The sequence below is a fragment of the Brienomyrus brachyistius genome, chromosome 5 (assembly GCF_023856365.1).
Source record: "Brienomyrus brachyistius isolate T26 chromosome 5, BBRACH_0.4, whole genome shotgun sequence".
NCBI lineage: Eukaryota > Metazoa > Chordata > Actinopteri > Osteoglossiformes > Mormyridae > Brienomyrus > Brienomyrus brachyistius.
Window position 1 is genome coordinate 22,496,137 of NC_064537.1, and position 16,193 is coordinate 22,512,329.

General features: G+C 39.0%; 1 protein-coding gene across 1 annotated transcript in view; it reads left to right on the forward strand.

Annotated features, from left to right (window-relative positions):
• The first annotated feature begins 211 nt into the window (after window positions 1-211).
• The window catches only part of LOC125743007 (myosin-binding protein C, fast-type-like), a 38,581-nt gene continuing 22,599 nt past the window's right edge, over window positions 212-16,193 (forward strand). Inside the window, exons 1-5 of the mRNA XM_049015567.1 lie at window positions 212-345; window positions 10,871-10,891; window positions 14,337-14,408; window positions 14,513-14,661; window positions 15,506-15,623. Coding sequence (XP_048871524.1) covers window positions 324-345; window positions 10,871-10,891; window positions 14,337-14,408; window positions 14,513-14,661; window positions 15,506-15,623 — 382 coding nt within the window. The 5' untranslated portion in view covers window positions 212-323. The remainder of the gene's footprint in view (window positions 346-10,870; window positions 10,892-14,336; window positions 14,409-14,512; window positions 14,662-15,505; window positions 15,624-16,193) is intronic.

Consider the following 16,193-nt stretch of genomic DNA (forward strand, 5'->3'; position numbering starts at 1 on the left):
TCTCCATATGACAGTGATGCTCTCATTCACCCACTCCCTCACTCTTTTGCCATCGCATAATCCTGCCTCTTTCCCTCTTTTTTTGGAAAGCTTGTATGAGTTTCAAGTGACACCTTCCACCATGCCTTAGGGGGGCAAGAAACCAAAAGTTTTTTTTTTTTTTTTTGGGTGGGGGATGAGTGAGGGAGGGAGGGAGGGCGGGAAGGGCGGAAGGGCGTGTGTCAAGGGGGAAACAAGTGACAGTAATAAAAGGGAAAAGCGAAGGAAGCCCAGATACACAGAGGAGAGGAGGAAGGGGAAGCAAAGGAGAGACATACGCAGCCATGCCAGAAGCGAAGAAAGCAGGTAGGGTTACATTCTTAGGCTGCCAAATCATTTACAAACACATAGACGAATCCCGTAATAACAAAAATGATAATAATAATCATGCAACCATTCAGACTTTGTTCAAAAAGTTATTTTTGCGTTATTTTCGTCCCTAACCATTTCAATAAGCTTATTGTTTGCCTTAGCAGAGATAGTGGCAGCTGTCATGACACTTGTGACAACTGTCATAAGCTGCTGTACGGCAGGAGACTGCGAAAATCACATTTGTTGCCTGTCATTTCATTATTATACAGCACATAAGTTATGACAGATATTAAACGAGCTGACTTATTCTCATATGCTGCTATGTATAAAGGCGTATTATACTTAGAATTTTGAAATACTTGTAATTCTATAAGATTTTAAAAGTTGTTTTAATTCAAGAACATAGGAACCTAAGACATTTACAAACGAGAGGAGGCCATTTGGCCAAGCTCGTCTGGGGAGAACTCAACTTATAGCTCAACTATAAGCCCCTTATCTTTATTTTGAGTTGTTAAAATCTTATCAAGCTATGATTTAAAGGAAACTTTAAATTAAAGGAAGACTATTCAACACTCTAACCGACTTCATAACTTGAGTAATAATGACCAATGTTTTTTTTACTGATAAAAATAGAAAAAAAAATACATTTGTATTTGTTAGCAAACATTGATATAATTGAAAAAAGTACAGGACATTGTTTTGATGAGAATACAGAAACATCACTTAGAAAAATAAGATTAATTTCTTTGAAGTGACTGGCAAAATACCTGTTGATAATACCTGCTACATTCTGGAAATGGATACTATTACACTCATGAATTTGCAGTGCATATCAGTGTTGGAATTTGTGAGTTTGATAATATATCCACTTTTTGCTTCCTGTTCACTGGGTAGCTTTTTCATTTTCCCCTCAAAAACTGCTTAGCAATCATTTTTTTTAGTAAAAGCTCCTAAAACATACTCATTTATGCTAGAATTTGTTTTTTATATATACTTTGCAGTAATCTCAATTATATAGGAGCCTTCACTGTTTGCCAGCTCATGCAGAGGTGTCATTTACAGCAATGGAATATACTAGAAACAGACTTTTGTTAGTGCTGGCATGTTCATAGTATTACTAAGTGTTCATTTTTGCCAGTTTTTTTGGAGTGTGTCATTTTAAGGTGTGATGGACAGTGTTCCAGTGACAGCAAGCCCATTAATCAGCTGTGAGTTGGCAAATGAATCAGTGAGTCTTGTATATTGAGGTTCGGCCAAAATAATGTTAATATGCTGTTTCTATGTATCTATACACCATTTGTGTGGGTTTTCTGGAAAAAAAATACAGTAGACTGCCTTCCCCTAATAGTTAATCAGTATGGTATTCTAATCTATATAAGGATTAGGTCAAGGATTAGGAGATGAGCAATACAAATGTCTAAGCATCATGTCAAAATTAAGTGTTAAATCCACATCACTTGACAGTACAGGGTATCAAAGTGCTTACCCAGTTCTCCTCTAACTATGAAGTATTTAGAAAATCGGGGAGAAATGCTGTGTTACTTGCAGAAGAACTTTCTGTTTAGTAGGGCTTTAGTAAGTGAGATATTTGGGATGGTGCAAAGTCTGCTTACTTATTGCAAAGCAAGCTGTGCTAAGTAAGGAAATACTGGCAAGTGGGAAGTATCACAGCGTTTTACAACTCGCTGCAAGGTGTTGGAAGGGAAATATATTTACAGCTTCAAAAGCAATTATAGACACTTAACAAAATAACATACTGTATCTGTGCTAAAACACAACACCTACCAAGCTGTATTTTGAGGTGTGGTCATTGTCTTTTGCTAAAATTCATAAATGGTTGCCGCGAAACTTAATAGAATGACAGGGTTAATAGAATTATGATGTCGTGACAAATCTGACTTACTCTGTGTCAAGTAGGAGAAGAGTTTCATTCCATCTTTCCATTAGTATCAAAAGAGGACAATTCCGGAAAACATTCTGCGAGAAATCCAGTAGAAGTCTGTTCTAATCTGCAGCTGCCGCATGATTGGTTCATATTTCATTCGTTTTGAGGGTGTGAATATTTTTTACAGCCTGGCGACGGTTGCTAGGTTTTGGCAGAATTATATTACATCTGAAGAAATATACTGTTATAACATGATGTTTGGGCTAAGTTACAATATTGTGGAACATGGATAAAATAACACTTAGACTATGCATGCACTTAGAAAAGGCATATAGTTAAAACTGTATTAGAATACATGGTCTTCTTCAGTTATTTAGAAAACACATATATAAATTGAATTTAATTCGAACAAGTCTTTAGGTACTTGGTTGTTCAATGTAACAACAATTGACTGAAATGCAACAGAAAATCGATACGTTCTGTCAAGCGCTAATTTGAATTGTCTGGTTCATTTGGGTAGACTGCAAACACATTGAGGCTCCTGGCCAGCACTGGAATGCACTATCAGCACCCAGCACTGGCGGGTGGGGGGTCACTCACTGCGGCATTTCAACAGTTTCACTTACACCAGAGGCAATGCACTATTCTTGGGACTTTCATTGCTTGGAGCTTGTACATTGTATATCACCCAAAAGCCACTTTTTAGCATAAGTTTAGACAAATAGCAGCAATGAAGTTCTTACTAGTTCACATGTTCTCACTGTGCTATTACACCTATTGTCTGTTTATGTTTTTTTATTTGTAGACTGTTAGTTGTTCAATGTGTTGGATGTGATTGAACAAATAAGCACCCCAATGCACTTTTTGCACACGGTCAATAAAACATCTTGAATCACCGGCATTATTAGATTATTTCCTAACAAGTCAACATGTCCTATTGCTGGAAATTGTAATATTGTGTTTTCTTAAATGATGGCTTCTCTCTGAGTGGGTGGAGCCTACCTGCTCTCCCCATGTCATTTGGGTTTCATCCAGATTTGCTGGTTTCTTCCTGCAGTCCAAAGGCATGCAAGTTAAGCTAATTGATATCTACAATTTGCATGTGCTTATATGTGATCTACAATGTACTGACCTGCCTGTGCTGCCGGGGAAGGACTGCAACCTCTCCTCATGCAAGCCTTGACCTTCATCAAGAGGTTAGAGTGTTAGCATTACCATGGATGGAGTGATTCACAAAAATTTAGGTTTTGTTTTAAAGGTTCTGCAGCAAGAAAATTCCTGGCACTCAATTCTGGCCATTGTCTTGGTCTTTCCAAACTCTATGGTGTCATTGTCCTGCTGCAAGCAAATCTTTGTTCCCACAAGACCTTTGAATAGTGTTCCACTTTGACCTTGTTTACTTAATGGTCTATTGGTAGTGTGGTGTTTGCTCCATCCACCAACCCTTCAATTCCTTCCATTCAAGCAGCTCCTGCTCATGATTCTGCCACCACTACATATAAGAATGGCACTGAGGTTGTCAGATAAGATCTTGCTAGATGTAACATTTGGTAAAGGAAAAAAATAGAACTCTAATTGTGTTTGATTAGCCTACAGTTTTTTTTCCCACATTGTTTGAGAGTCTCCTACGTTTTGCATAATAATGACAGAGAAATTCAAATTAATTTTTGTCAAACAGTGTCCTCCAGGGAACTTTTGATTAATGGTTAGGTATATATGGTATCTGAACTTGAATTTAATTGGCTTTTTCACAATTTCATCCATGTGAGTCATTAGATAGATACATGTAGATGTTGGAGGTTTGGCTTTTTCTAATGTGTGCTGATTTTTCTTAGTACTTTGAAGGATTTGTTTGGTGAAGATTCTGGGTAGGTTTATGTGCCTTCTGTGTCTTGATATTTGATGGCCACAGAGCGGTGAGTGTTTGTCCACTCACACTCACATTGGAAAGGCTTTTTTGCTTCACATGACAGCATATCAAATGCTCAATGATGGGACCTTCTGATATATATGTGTATTATTCAACATAGACAAGTGTATTCAATATGAATGGTCCTTTAACTGAAACTTTAATCAGGTGGTACAAACAGGTGGATTTCAATCAAGATGATACAAATTCTGAAGGTGAATGATGTGCAAAGGTAGAGATTCCTTTACCATTGCTAATATTAAGGGGTGAATACTTTTAGATGAAGTATTTTGAGGTTTTTTTATTAAAATTTTTTTCAGTGTAGAATATTAAAAGCATACATTCCGAGATCCATATTTCAATGTACATTGACACCATATTCAGTGTAATACATTCACTAAAACCTGTGATGGAAACGACGTAACGTTTAATACAAATTGAATGGCTTTTTATAGAAATGTTTACATCAGAAAGGGAAAAATATGACTGGCTTCCTCCCCCGATGAGCCATCTGCTCCTTTTTAACTGCAGAGATCTGATGTCACTGTAAATCAGCACGCTGACGGAAACCTGAGAATGGCGGGCGGAGCGAATGTGAGGGCATATGGAAGGAATGAGGCGGCTGTCCGTTAAACAAGGGCTCTGCTGCACTGGGTGTGACCATCCCTCTTTCTCTTTTTTCCTACAGCATCGGGGCTGCCTTTTATCCCTGCCCTACCGTTTCCCATCATGCACCTGATCGTCACAAACACACATTCATGTTACAATATAATACGAAAGTTTTCTAACAGTCCTCTTGACTTTAATACCAGGAATAGTCAAGCGTATTAAGTCCTTCTAAATTGCCATTGCATACTTCTATACTGCCTAACGGTTACCAAAGTCGTTCTCTCAGTCATTGAATAAAACTTTGCAAGCTAATTTCTTTTTCCTCCTTTTTCCTTGACAGTCAAATGGTCGCGTGTCTTCTCCACTTCGCCCTCCTAGCTATTATATTACCTTACTGTTCCACCGCACCCACCCATTACGTTCCTGCTATGACCTTCAAGCTCACGCTAACCTTAGCCTGAAGTGGCACATAGCTCTCGTATAGCACTGTGGTCCATTGACTCCAAATCTATCATGCAGCCATGTTCCAACACTCTTCAGAAGACAGCATTTTCATTTTAATGAAAATGAAACCGAATGACTCATTAGCATAATACAAGTCTTTCTTACTGTACATTTGGGCTGCTGAATAATACTCTAAGCTGAAAGCATCTCGACATTTTAAATGAACCTATATATTTAACACATTGCATATTAAAGTATGCGCTATGCTATTTTATTATTTCCATGTATGTATGGCAAAGAACATAACACAGTTAGCCTCGTAAGCTAATGATAGCACCTGACTCTCCCCATTCACATCTTCTCGTTTTCATGGTATTTGCCAGCAGCCTGACCTCCATTAATTTTCCCCTGCTTTGCCCTTCCCTTGCTTTCCGTTTCAAAGGAACTTTTTTGGCATCCATCTGCTCCTTTGACCTTTGCCCTCTAACCCTTCTCACTCACCTCGCATCTTTCCTTGGTGTCACATCCAGGCACCTTGCCTGATGTAATTTTATATCCTAGGATATCAGGTTTTATTCCAATATCACATGCATCCCCATCAGTAATAAATTTGAAACGTCTCTGCTCCAGCAAGTATATTTATTCCAGGTCTGTCGCTTGTCTATCTGTTTTCCTTATTTAATAATGGTAATAATTCATTCCTGCACTCTCCACTTTTAGCCGCAGTTTGGATATGGAGAATAACGTTTCACAACAAATGTGACCTCTGGTGCTCAGCCTGTCACCTTGAGCATTCTGCCCAATTTGCTGCATCTCTCCACCTTCCTCTAAGCATTGGTAGCTGTTAAGGTGAAATGTCTCCCGGTCATAACCTGTATCATCATTTCGACAATCTGTAATAACAAGGTGACAGTCTGCACCTCACCACTGTCTTATGTTACATTTCTGTCTCTTCTGAAATTTCAGTCTTAACTCCTATTTATTTAATCAGTGGTTTTTCACTATTATTAAGTACCTTTCATTGGGAATTTCATAAAAACTGCCTTGATCTCTTTTACTTTGCAGACATCAGTACTGTCTTATCTTTGCAATTGCTCTCATTTCTTTCTTTAAACATCCATCTCCTTTTTAGTTTGTTTTTGAAGTCTGCCTGGATTGCTTTACATTAGCCTTGTAAATCTTATCCGCACAACTGTAAATCCATCTAGTGATTTAATGGACAGCTTAACCGTACCATCTAGTGCTGCCAAAACACACCCATGGAATCACTGTCCAAGTATTGCTCCTTCATAGACACCTGTCAAGACCTGTCAGAATCATGCAAACTCATATTGCATGGATAAAAAATGACCTCATTGCATGTATAGCAAAGTATTCACATAGTAATGTATTTCATCCGCAATCCGAAAAATTTTAAATCCAAAATTCTAAAAAGAAAAATGTTAATCTCTGTCTGAAAGTTTATGCATGTCTTCATGTATGACAGCATAAACTTCTACAAATATTGAACTTTTTTCAGTTTTTTTTTTTTTAACGGAAGTTCCACAATAATGGTTCTGCTTCACAGAATAATATAAAATGATATATAATAAAATAATATAAAAGCGTAAAACTACTTGTGACTGATTCCGAGTTGGCTAAGTGTGGGTGATATATGCCAATATCTTGAAATTGGACACTGGACAGTTAATTAACACATCACTCATGATACCATCATCTGGGTCGCCATGCAGCATAGGGTTATGTGAGTTTTGGGAAAACTAAAAAAAAATTGCTTTAACTGCATTTCCTATATTTTTCTGAATTTTGACATGTAAAAATGCTTGTTTGAATTCATATGTTGTGCACAGGACTGTTGTGTTTTTTAATGGCTTTCATTCATGCACTGCTGTCATGTGACTGTAGGCTATTTAAGAAACTAACCACAAAGTCATTGGGGAAAACTGAGACCACTCAGCATGTCAGAAAATGATAAAATGATGCTTAAAACAACGGCACAGTTCATCGCGTCCTAGCTTCTGCGTGTTGAAGTTCTTATGCTTTATCCTGAGTTTCCGGTGAAGTCTTAATGACATGAGTTCGTAAGGATGACACAACAGCAAATGGGAATTTAATACAACTTCCAGATATTGATCACTCTCTACAGATGAGGAAGAGTCTCTTACTTCCAAAAAAAGATATTTATGTAGATAACCGTAACATGACAGAAGTGCAACACCATGGAATATGATCCAATCACAGCAGATTATCACTTTGCACACAGATAGTCCTTGAGCCCTCAGGAATAAACCATGTGGTCACTGGCGTTTTCTGCAAATGTTCTTACGACACTGACCTGGAGGATGCAGCCAGGGACCTCACGCTAAATACCAAATTTAAAAAGAGGCTCTTTAATGTTCAGGACAACTAAGGGCTTTAGATTAGCTGAAAAATGTAAAGCTAGTTGTAAAGCTTCTCATAATGAGAGGTGTCATTAGGCTGCTAAATATAAGTAACAGTCTAGGAATGGTGTCTTATAACGGCGTGCAGAATACTGACAGGAAGCCAGCTAATGTCCTGCCCTCCTGCCCTTATCCCTGACTGCTAAGTCAGCACTGACATTTGGACGGCAGCTTTTCTGCTCTTCGCAATGACATGAACTTGGATTTTCATTTACATGCTTTGTCACAATTGCACAGCTACATCAAATAAGTGTGTTTTTTTTTTTTTACCCTCATAGCAATTTCTGATCAACCTGATTCTGAAATGGTCCTATTCATGTGATGATTTTTATAATAAATAATGCTAAATAGCATATATAACAATACTATATTTTAAATATAATATAGGTTATCCATATATTATGTTTTTAAGCTGTAAGGTTTCTTGCAAATATTTTGCTGTTTAATTAATACTAATTAGTTTAGTACTGGTTAGCAGGAAGTGTTTTTTTTTTTTTTGCTCTCATACCTTCAAGCTTCGATCGTGGAATCACAGATTTTCACCATCGCAAAAGGCTCCGCAATCTTAGCACGACAAATTAGCCGCGATCTTCTCCCTACATAAGTGAAAATCCGTGAAAAGCGTACCTATGTCAGCCAAGCTGAATTTGTCCGAAGGCAGATTGTCTGGTATCAACAAAATTTCACAGCTGACTGCATCGGTTTCAGAGGCCTGCGTCAGAGCATCGGGACAGCGGTGTCCTGAGCGCATGACATGAGGTTTCCCCGTCCCGAGACATGCAGTGCTAAATTAGGCTTCATCTCCTGACTGTATTGCATTGTGTCACAGAGCAGTCGGGTGCGACTCCCATTTTTAACTTTACTTCACGTTTACATTTCCATTGATCTCTTTATTCGGCTGGGATTGCAGCCAACAGCGACCTCAGAGGGGACATAAGTACGTAACGGAACAAACACACACGCATGTTTACGAAATAATGGTAATATACAGCCACCGTTTCACCTGAATAAATCTACCTGTATGTGCATTGTGATTGTCAACAATGCCCTGCTGAAGACATTTTGTTTATTTAGTTGTTATTAAAGAAGTTGAAAATCGTTGAGGGGCACAGATGGTCCTTTATTTTTAATACTGTCAAAATAGGTATACAGAGGGTCTCAGAATGAAGCAAATTTATGGCTATTTAAAAATGAGATATGTCAAAATTGAAATTCAATCCAAAATGAATCAAATTATGACATATTTTTCAAATTATTACTTATCTCTTACCTGTAATATTAAGTTTTTATTAAAATAATATTTCAACGTAATATTTACATTTATATTCTCAATTTTCTATTTATATGTAGCATTTGCAGAAGGTTCAGTGTTTGTCATCATCATGCTTCCTGCATGCTGACGTTAGCTCATACATATGTGCATCACCCTGTCCAGCAGGGGTCCTATTCTGTGTGCTCAAGAGAGAATATGACGACTGAAGGAGAAACAGATGCTTTGAAAAAATTGATGCTTCTGTTGCAATGGAGCACGGTTCCGAATAACACTATACTGTATATTTGGCAATTTTTCCGTTTCCAAAGATCTAAATGAGCAATGAAATAACCTGGTTGCGAAATTGCTATTTTTAAAATGTATATTCAGTTCTTTGTCTCTGCAATCATCATTTGTGCTGTATCTACTAACCTTTAAGTTTTACTTACACAATTGATTGAAATATATTCAAAATGTGTCATAAAATAGTATGCTGAGGTAAACTCAAGACGTTGAAGGTGAGACTAGAAAGTCAAGTTTCCTTTATATGATTAATATGGAAACACCCAAGTAAATAACAGAAGGACAATTTAGTGGATGAAATATAGTGGATGAATAGACAACTAAACCCCTGCTAGCATCCATAGGATAGATGTTGTGAGAAGTGTATTGAGGTTTTAGGTGTGTATGACACATTAAATAAAACAGAAATTGACAAGTAACTACAATTGAAATAAATTTTTTAAATTGGCTAATAAGCGCAATAACTCTGCTAGTGAAACATTGCATATTTGGGGTATTATATAAATAATTACATTTTAAATAGGCTAAAAAACAAAATGAGGTTCTGCTCCATCACTTCACATCTCAGCTGGATTCCTATTTACCTGTCTGTACTACTTAACCTCATTTCCGATCCTTTCAGGAAGAACAGGGTAACTTAGTGGCTCAGACTCCAGATCCAAAGATTCATATTCAAAGGTGTCACTGTCATTGTGTTCCGCACAATAAGATCATGGTAGTGACTTTCAAAGCCGATGCAATCAAGAACACAAAGCAAACAATAAATACAAAAGGTAAGCAATGTACAGAAGCAAACAATATATCCTGATTGAATTAAATGATAAAGAGACAGACTATGTAACAATAACATAACGTAAAGTGCAGGGGGGATAAGTGGCAATATGTCATAGGCTATAGCACATGCATCCATCCATCCATTTTCCAAACCGCTTATCCTATTGGGTCGCGGGGGGTCCGGAGCCTATCAGCAATGGACACGAGGCAGGGAACAACCCAGGATGGGGGGCCAGCCCATCACAGGGCACACTCACACACCATTAATTCACACATGCACACCTAGGGGCAATTTAGCAAGTCCAATTGGCCTCAGCATGTTTTTGGACTGTGGGGGGAAACCGGAGTACCCGGAGGAAACCCCACGACGACATGGGGAGAACATGCAAACTCCGCACACATGTGACCCAGGCGGAGACTTGAACCTGGGACCCAGAGGTGTGAGGCAAAAGTGCTAACCACTGTACCACCATGCCGCCCCTTATTGCACATACAGTATTTGCATATTGTGCAATGAATAGTCATCTCTGTAAAATGCAGTGTAAGATGCAGTGGTGCATTGTGGTACTTTTGTGAGGTGGCCCTTGGGGATACTCTATTCCCAGGGTCATGCCTTCCTACGTATGTGGGCCAGTCTGGCATGAATTCCTTCAGGTCTTTTTCTCCCACCATCCAAAGACATGCAGCTGATTAACCCAGGGACTGTGAATCGGCCTTAATGAACTCTGTTCACGGGGTGTACCAAGTGTTATATAACGGAATATTTAAATATATAATTATTTAAGTAAGTGGTTATGAAGAGAGAAAGTATGAATGTACCCTGAAGATTACACTAATAATTAAGATTGCAACATTATCTTTTGCATTTTGGAGTGATCATTACTATTTTCTTTCTTTTTCAGAGAATGTACCAGAGGGTGATGGTAAGGCAGACGAGAGAGGGCATGGCTGTCTGTCTATATTTTACAGGGTTCCTGTGTCTGTGCCTGCAGAGTCGACACACGGTGGTCTTTATTTTTAAAACTGTCCTACAGGCCATAATTTCACACTGCTGGAGGCATCTGTGTGCAGCCTCTGCTAGTCACTACTTTCACATTCATGCTGTACTATCAAACACGGTGATATTTAATTTCTACACATATTGCAACATGCTGCGGCATCCCCTAACAACTCTTTAGATACAAGTCTGTTCAGTTTTATTAACGACTGGAAGCAAACTGAAGGGCCGAGTTAATGTATAAGATGGTGAAGAAGAGAGAACGTGAATATGAATAACTGGAAATAAAGATTATGACTATTATGGTGATTACTGGACAAGTGTTCACCATGCAATACATACCAAAGTGCATGATAAATATGTATTTCCTCATTAATGTTTTTTATAGTGTCATTGAGGCAAAACAATACACACCAATAGCAATAAAGTTTGTTGGCGTGTGAAGAGATATTAACTGATGCAAGTAGCCTACCGGCCCTTCATTTTTGGAATGGAAGTTTGTGTGGATCTTACAGAACTTACAGAGGAGGATGACATAATCCTTTGCATGAGTTCTTTGGGGCATTTGTTTGTATGTGTGCGAATGCTGAGATTTTATTTATTTATGGCTTATGAAAGCATTCCATCAGGTACCGTGAAAATAAGATCCTTACCATAGGATCTTACTGTTTTTATTACATGGGTGTTTTGGGAGTGTGTTGAATGTTTTTAATTGCATTTATAACACTAAAGTTAGATGCCCCAAATTTTGATGTTTGTGTACAGTATTGTCATTGTTATTTGGGTGTCTGTCACATTAATGTTGCCTCATGCAGAATGACCTGCCTTCTGCTGGGTCCTCAGCCTTCCCCACTGCATGCTCATTGTTGTGATGATAGAGTCCATCTATTTTTTGTTGATCATCCCCTTCCTCTTGTACCTTCAATTTTTCCATGCATTATTGTCTTTTTCGGTGCACTGGGTCTTCTCATAATGTGCTCAAAATAAGACATCTGTGTCTTGACACAAATGGAAATGCTTTTTGCTTTGTATTGCACTTGAAGGTTTTATGTGTTTTCTCACCAGCATGTCCATTTAACCTCCATACTTGTACTATATCCACTCCTTTCCTAAAAGCAGGTTCCCTTCATTTTCAGAGGGCGAAAATACATGGGGTGACCAGATAATCCATGTCAGGGAGGACACTTTGAGTCGGGACAGGATTTATAAACTACCATTTCAATCAAAAGGACATGGATTTCGCTTAAGCACTGACTCCTTGCTGTGTATTGATTGGTCAGTCTGCTATAGTCATACATGTGTTTCTAATGTTAATGTGAAACAGCTGGATGAGTCTTTCAATCAAGTAAGCAAACTAGTCAAAATACAAGAAGAACTGAACTATTTAGCCGAGCATAGAAACCTTTCAGATTTAAAGTGGCTTGTAAAACCTGAGGTAGCCCAAAGTGTCCTTCCTGAGATGGATTATCTAGTCATCCTAATAAGACAAGTAAGATATGGTATAGCCGTGTAAGACTGTGTGTAAGGAACCTGTATGGGAAAATAGTCCAGAGTGAGCTTCACAGTCTGACTCTTGCATGCTATATATCTCGACCTCTAGCCTGATACTGTGGGAACCCAAAGCTCAGTGACCCAGTTGCTACGGGGTCAGGTGCTACGAGTCATCTTCTATAACTCTAGAGAAATCTATGTTTTTGGGTAGAACCACAGTATGTGGATAATGTTTGGGCTTGGAATCACCAGGATGTGGGAAAGTTGTAATGATGAGAGGTCATGAGCTTCTGTAGTCTCAGGTTATGTTTTGGAATTGAACTCTGCATGACCTTTCAGCTGAGGGACCATTAATGCATGAGACTACCTTCCTCTCCACATACACTCCCCCTCACGCCATTTGTGTGCATTTTCATGAAGGTTGCTTGTCTTCCAGAGTGACACAAACTGACAAAAAATGTCTGAATCACTATGCCTGCCACTGCACGGCATCTATAAGCAGTTTCTGCAGGCTCAGAAAGACGTGTGCATGTATGCGTCTGCATTCCTGTTTATATCTGTGAGCTCATCACTCCGATCTACCTGCTGCGTACTGCATTGTTACACATGTCAGAATCGAAACATTCGGTGACAGGAGGCATAGAGCTCTCTGCATACTGTAGGTATTGTTATGCGCACATACTTGTCTGTGTCTGAATCGGTGTGCGTATCTGTGTAGTATGTGTTTGAGCTATGGATTGCAGCTCTACAGAACTTATACATTAGCACTGTGGTTAAAGGCCTCAGAAAAAAACAAAAGAAAATGATTGTTACAAAAAATAAAAGTGTCAACAAACGAGTAGGAATGCCAGGAGAGCAGTGGAGACATAATGAGGTCAGGTCATACACTAACAAGTACACTACAACATCCATCACCTTAAAATAAACTGGCTCACAGGGATTTTTTTTTTTTAATTTTGAAGACAAAACACACAGTTGTCTCTTACTGAAATAACTATTCAATAGAAGTGTGTAATTGACACTTTTTTATAATCGGCGATAAAACATTCAGTTGCATTTGTTTAGCTGATGGCTTCGTGCAGAGTGACGAAGGAGCGATGACATCTAGGCTCAACGAGTTTCCTCGGGGCAGCTCAGGTGAACAGCCTCGGGATTTAGGGCCCCACCTCCACTGACAGGAATGTTCCCTTCAGCCTCGGGAGCCTCTGGACACGGGCTCAGCTCCCTCACCTGTTCAGCTGCACGCTGCCCCAGTTTCCTATTTTCATTTTTTGTTGCATTTGGCACTAGAATCAGTTACTGAACCAAAAAAAGCTTTTCTGCCCTCTCAGCTGATCAAAATGTCAGACATGTAAATACTTTGCCCTTATGCCTCAGGCTGCACTAAATGGCTGCCCCCAGGTAAAATGAGCTATAATTCTGCCCAATTCCCTAGATTATACAAGATTATACAGTATTTTCTCCAATTTGACTGCGATCTGAAATAACAGATGAGAGAAAGGGTAAGTATGATATAAACACATTATTGTAAGGTCTACAGAATCATGACTGAACAGTACAGTAAGGCACACAATAGTGGTTTTTATTACTGTTATATGCTGTCCTGTTTCAGTTTTGGCGTAGTGCATTTTTTGTTAAGGTGAATGTATTTCGCTCCACATGAAGTGATCACATGGTGTCTAATTTGGATATGGAAAACTGAACTCATCATTGTACATTCTGTATTCACAGATCTGGTGACATACATTTGTTCCTCCACTTCATTTTTAGCTGGATATATAAGTTCTTGCAGAAAGAGGAGTCACTGGATGTGTGGCCTCTCTTTCCTAATAATCCTGTCATAGTGAGTAACACCTCTGGCTGTCACTCGTCCCCTACAGCACCTGCCCAGGAGGCAACAGAACAGTCTGGGCTCTTTGTGCAGAAGCCAGAGACGGTCTGCGCAGTTGCAGGTCAGTAACCAGTCCCACCCAATCAACATCTTAATGTTTCTAATCAGCCAATTGAGGATGGACTGTTCGCCGCATGAGCCATTAACAAGCGGCTGTACTGCCAGGGAGCGACATTACATTCACGGCGAAGGTGGACTCCTCCAGCCTGCAGAGGAAGCCCGTGTTGAAGTGGATGAAGGGAAAGTGGATGGACCTGGGCAGCAAGGCTGGCAAGCACCTACAGTTCAAGGAGACCTACGATAGGAACACCAAGGTCTGGCCACAATTAAATGAACAGAATACAGCCAGATGCCATTTCACATGACATATGATTTGGCAGTTTGACATGGCAACCCAGATCTCATTCACCACAACCAGTCAATGTAGCTCAGAGCTGTGGCGATGCTCCTCAACCAATCACTGCCCAAGGAACACAGTACTAATGGGGGTGCGGGTCATACTGGTTAGAAATATTCAAGGAGTCTTTGGTAACACGTTAATTAAAGCTGTCATTTATAATGCATTATAGATACCTTCATAATGCATTATAACGGTTGGTATAAAAATTAAGGACTGCATTATGAAGGTATCTGTAGTGCATTATAGATGTCAGCTTCATAAAACATTTAATAACACTATAATAGGTTATTGCTTTTTATATTTAAAGATTTGTTTTTGTGTATTTATAGTCATGTTTATAATACTTTATGGATGTATTATAATGTATTATGGATGTATTCATAGGTTGTTAATGACATGGCATTCATAGAAAGTGTTACTAAATATTCTTCTCATACACTGTAGTGATATTCCAGCTACATTTTATAAACAGCACTAAGGTAACCTCTTATTGACCAATAACATTTTAAATGCATGTAAACTGAGCCACATAAGTGACATGTTGTAAATTAATATTCAATATAATTATGCAGTTAACCCTGGTCTGAAGCATGTGTGGCTTTCTATCACATACTCCCTCACTGGGACGTGGGTCATTAAACAGAAGTTATGTGACATTTACAATGTCCTCTTCCCGCGATACGGTTTAATAGCAACGTCATTACATTGAGTGACTGCCTGTGGGAGGAAAACTGCTGCAAAGCTTCTGCTGCCCTCAGATCTACACATATGAGATGACGATCATCAAAGTGGTGCCTGGCGATGCTGGTGGTTACAGGTGTGAGATCAGTGCCAAAGACAAGTGCGATAGCAGTACATTTGAGATCAGTGTGGAAGGTAAGATAATTATGCTCATAAAGCGACCTCACACTCTGAAGAGTTTGACAGAAGTTACCACAGACAATCAGCTAGGATTCATTTTAGAGAGTAAAAACAATAACTAATAAAACAGGCAACAATGTAGTTATCAAGTCATCAAGACAAACAAACAAGTTAATAATTGCATGGTTTCATGTGGGTGACATGGTGGTGTAGTAGTTAGCACTGTTGTGTTTGTGTGGAGTTTGCATGTTCTCTCTGTTGTCATAAGGTGTCTTCTGGTTGGTCTTGTCTCCCACAGTCCAAAAACATGCCAAGTTTAATTGTAGTTGCCAAATTGCCCAATGGTGTGTATGAATGTGCCCTGTAATTGGTTGGTGCTCCATCCTGGGCTCTTCACTTGCACCTGTAGCCTCTGAGGCCCCCTGTGACACTGAAAATGAGCAGCAGTTAAGGAAAATGGATGGACAGGCTTGCTGTGCTATAACACAGGCAAATTATAGACAAATTACTTTCAGCAGATTACTCTCAAACGACGTAAGACACAGAGTTCCATGTTTGAAATTAATGTCTAAAATTGGGTGGCTG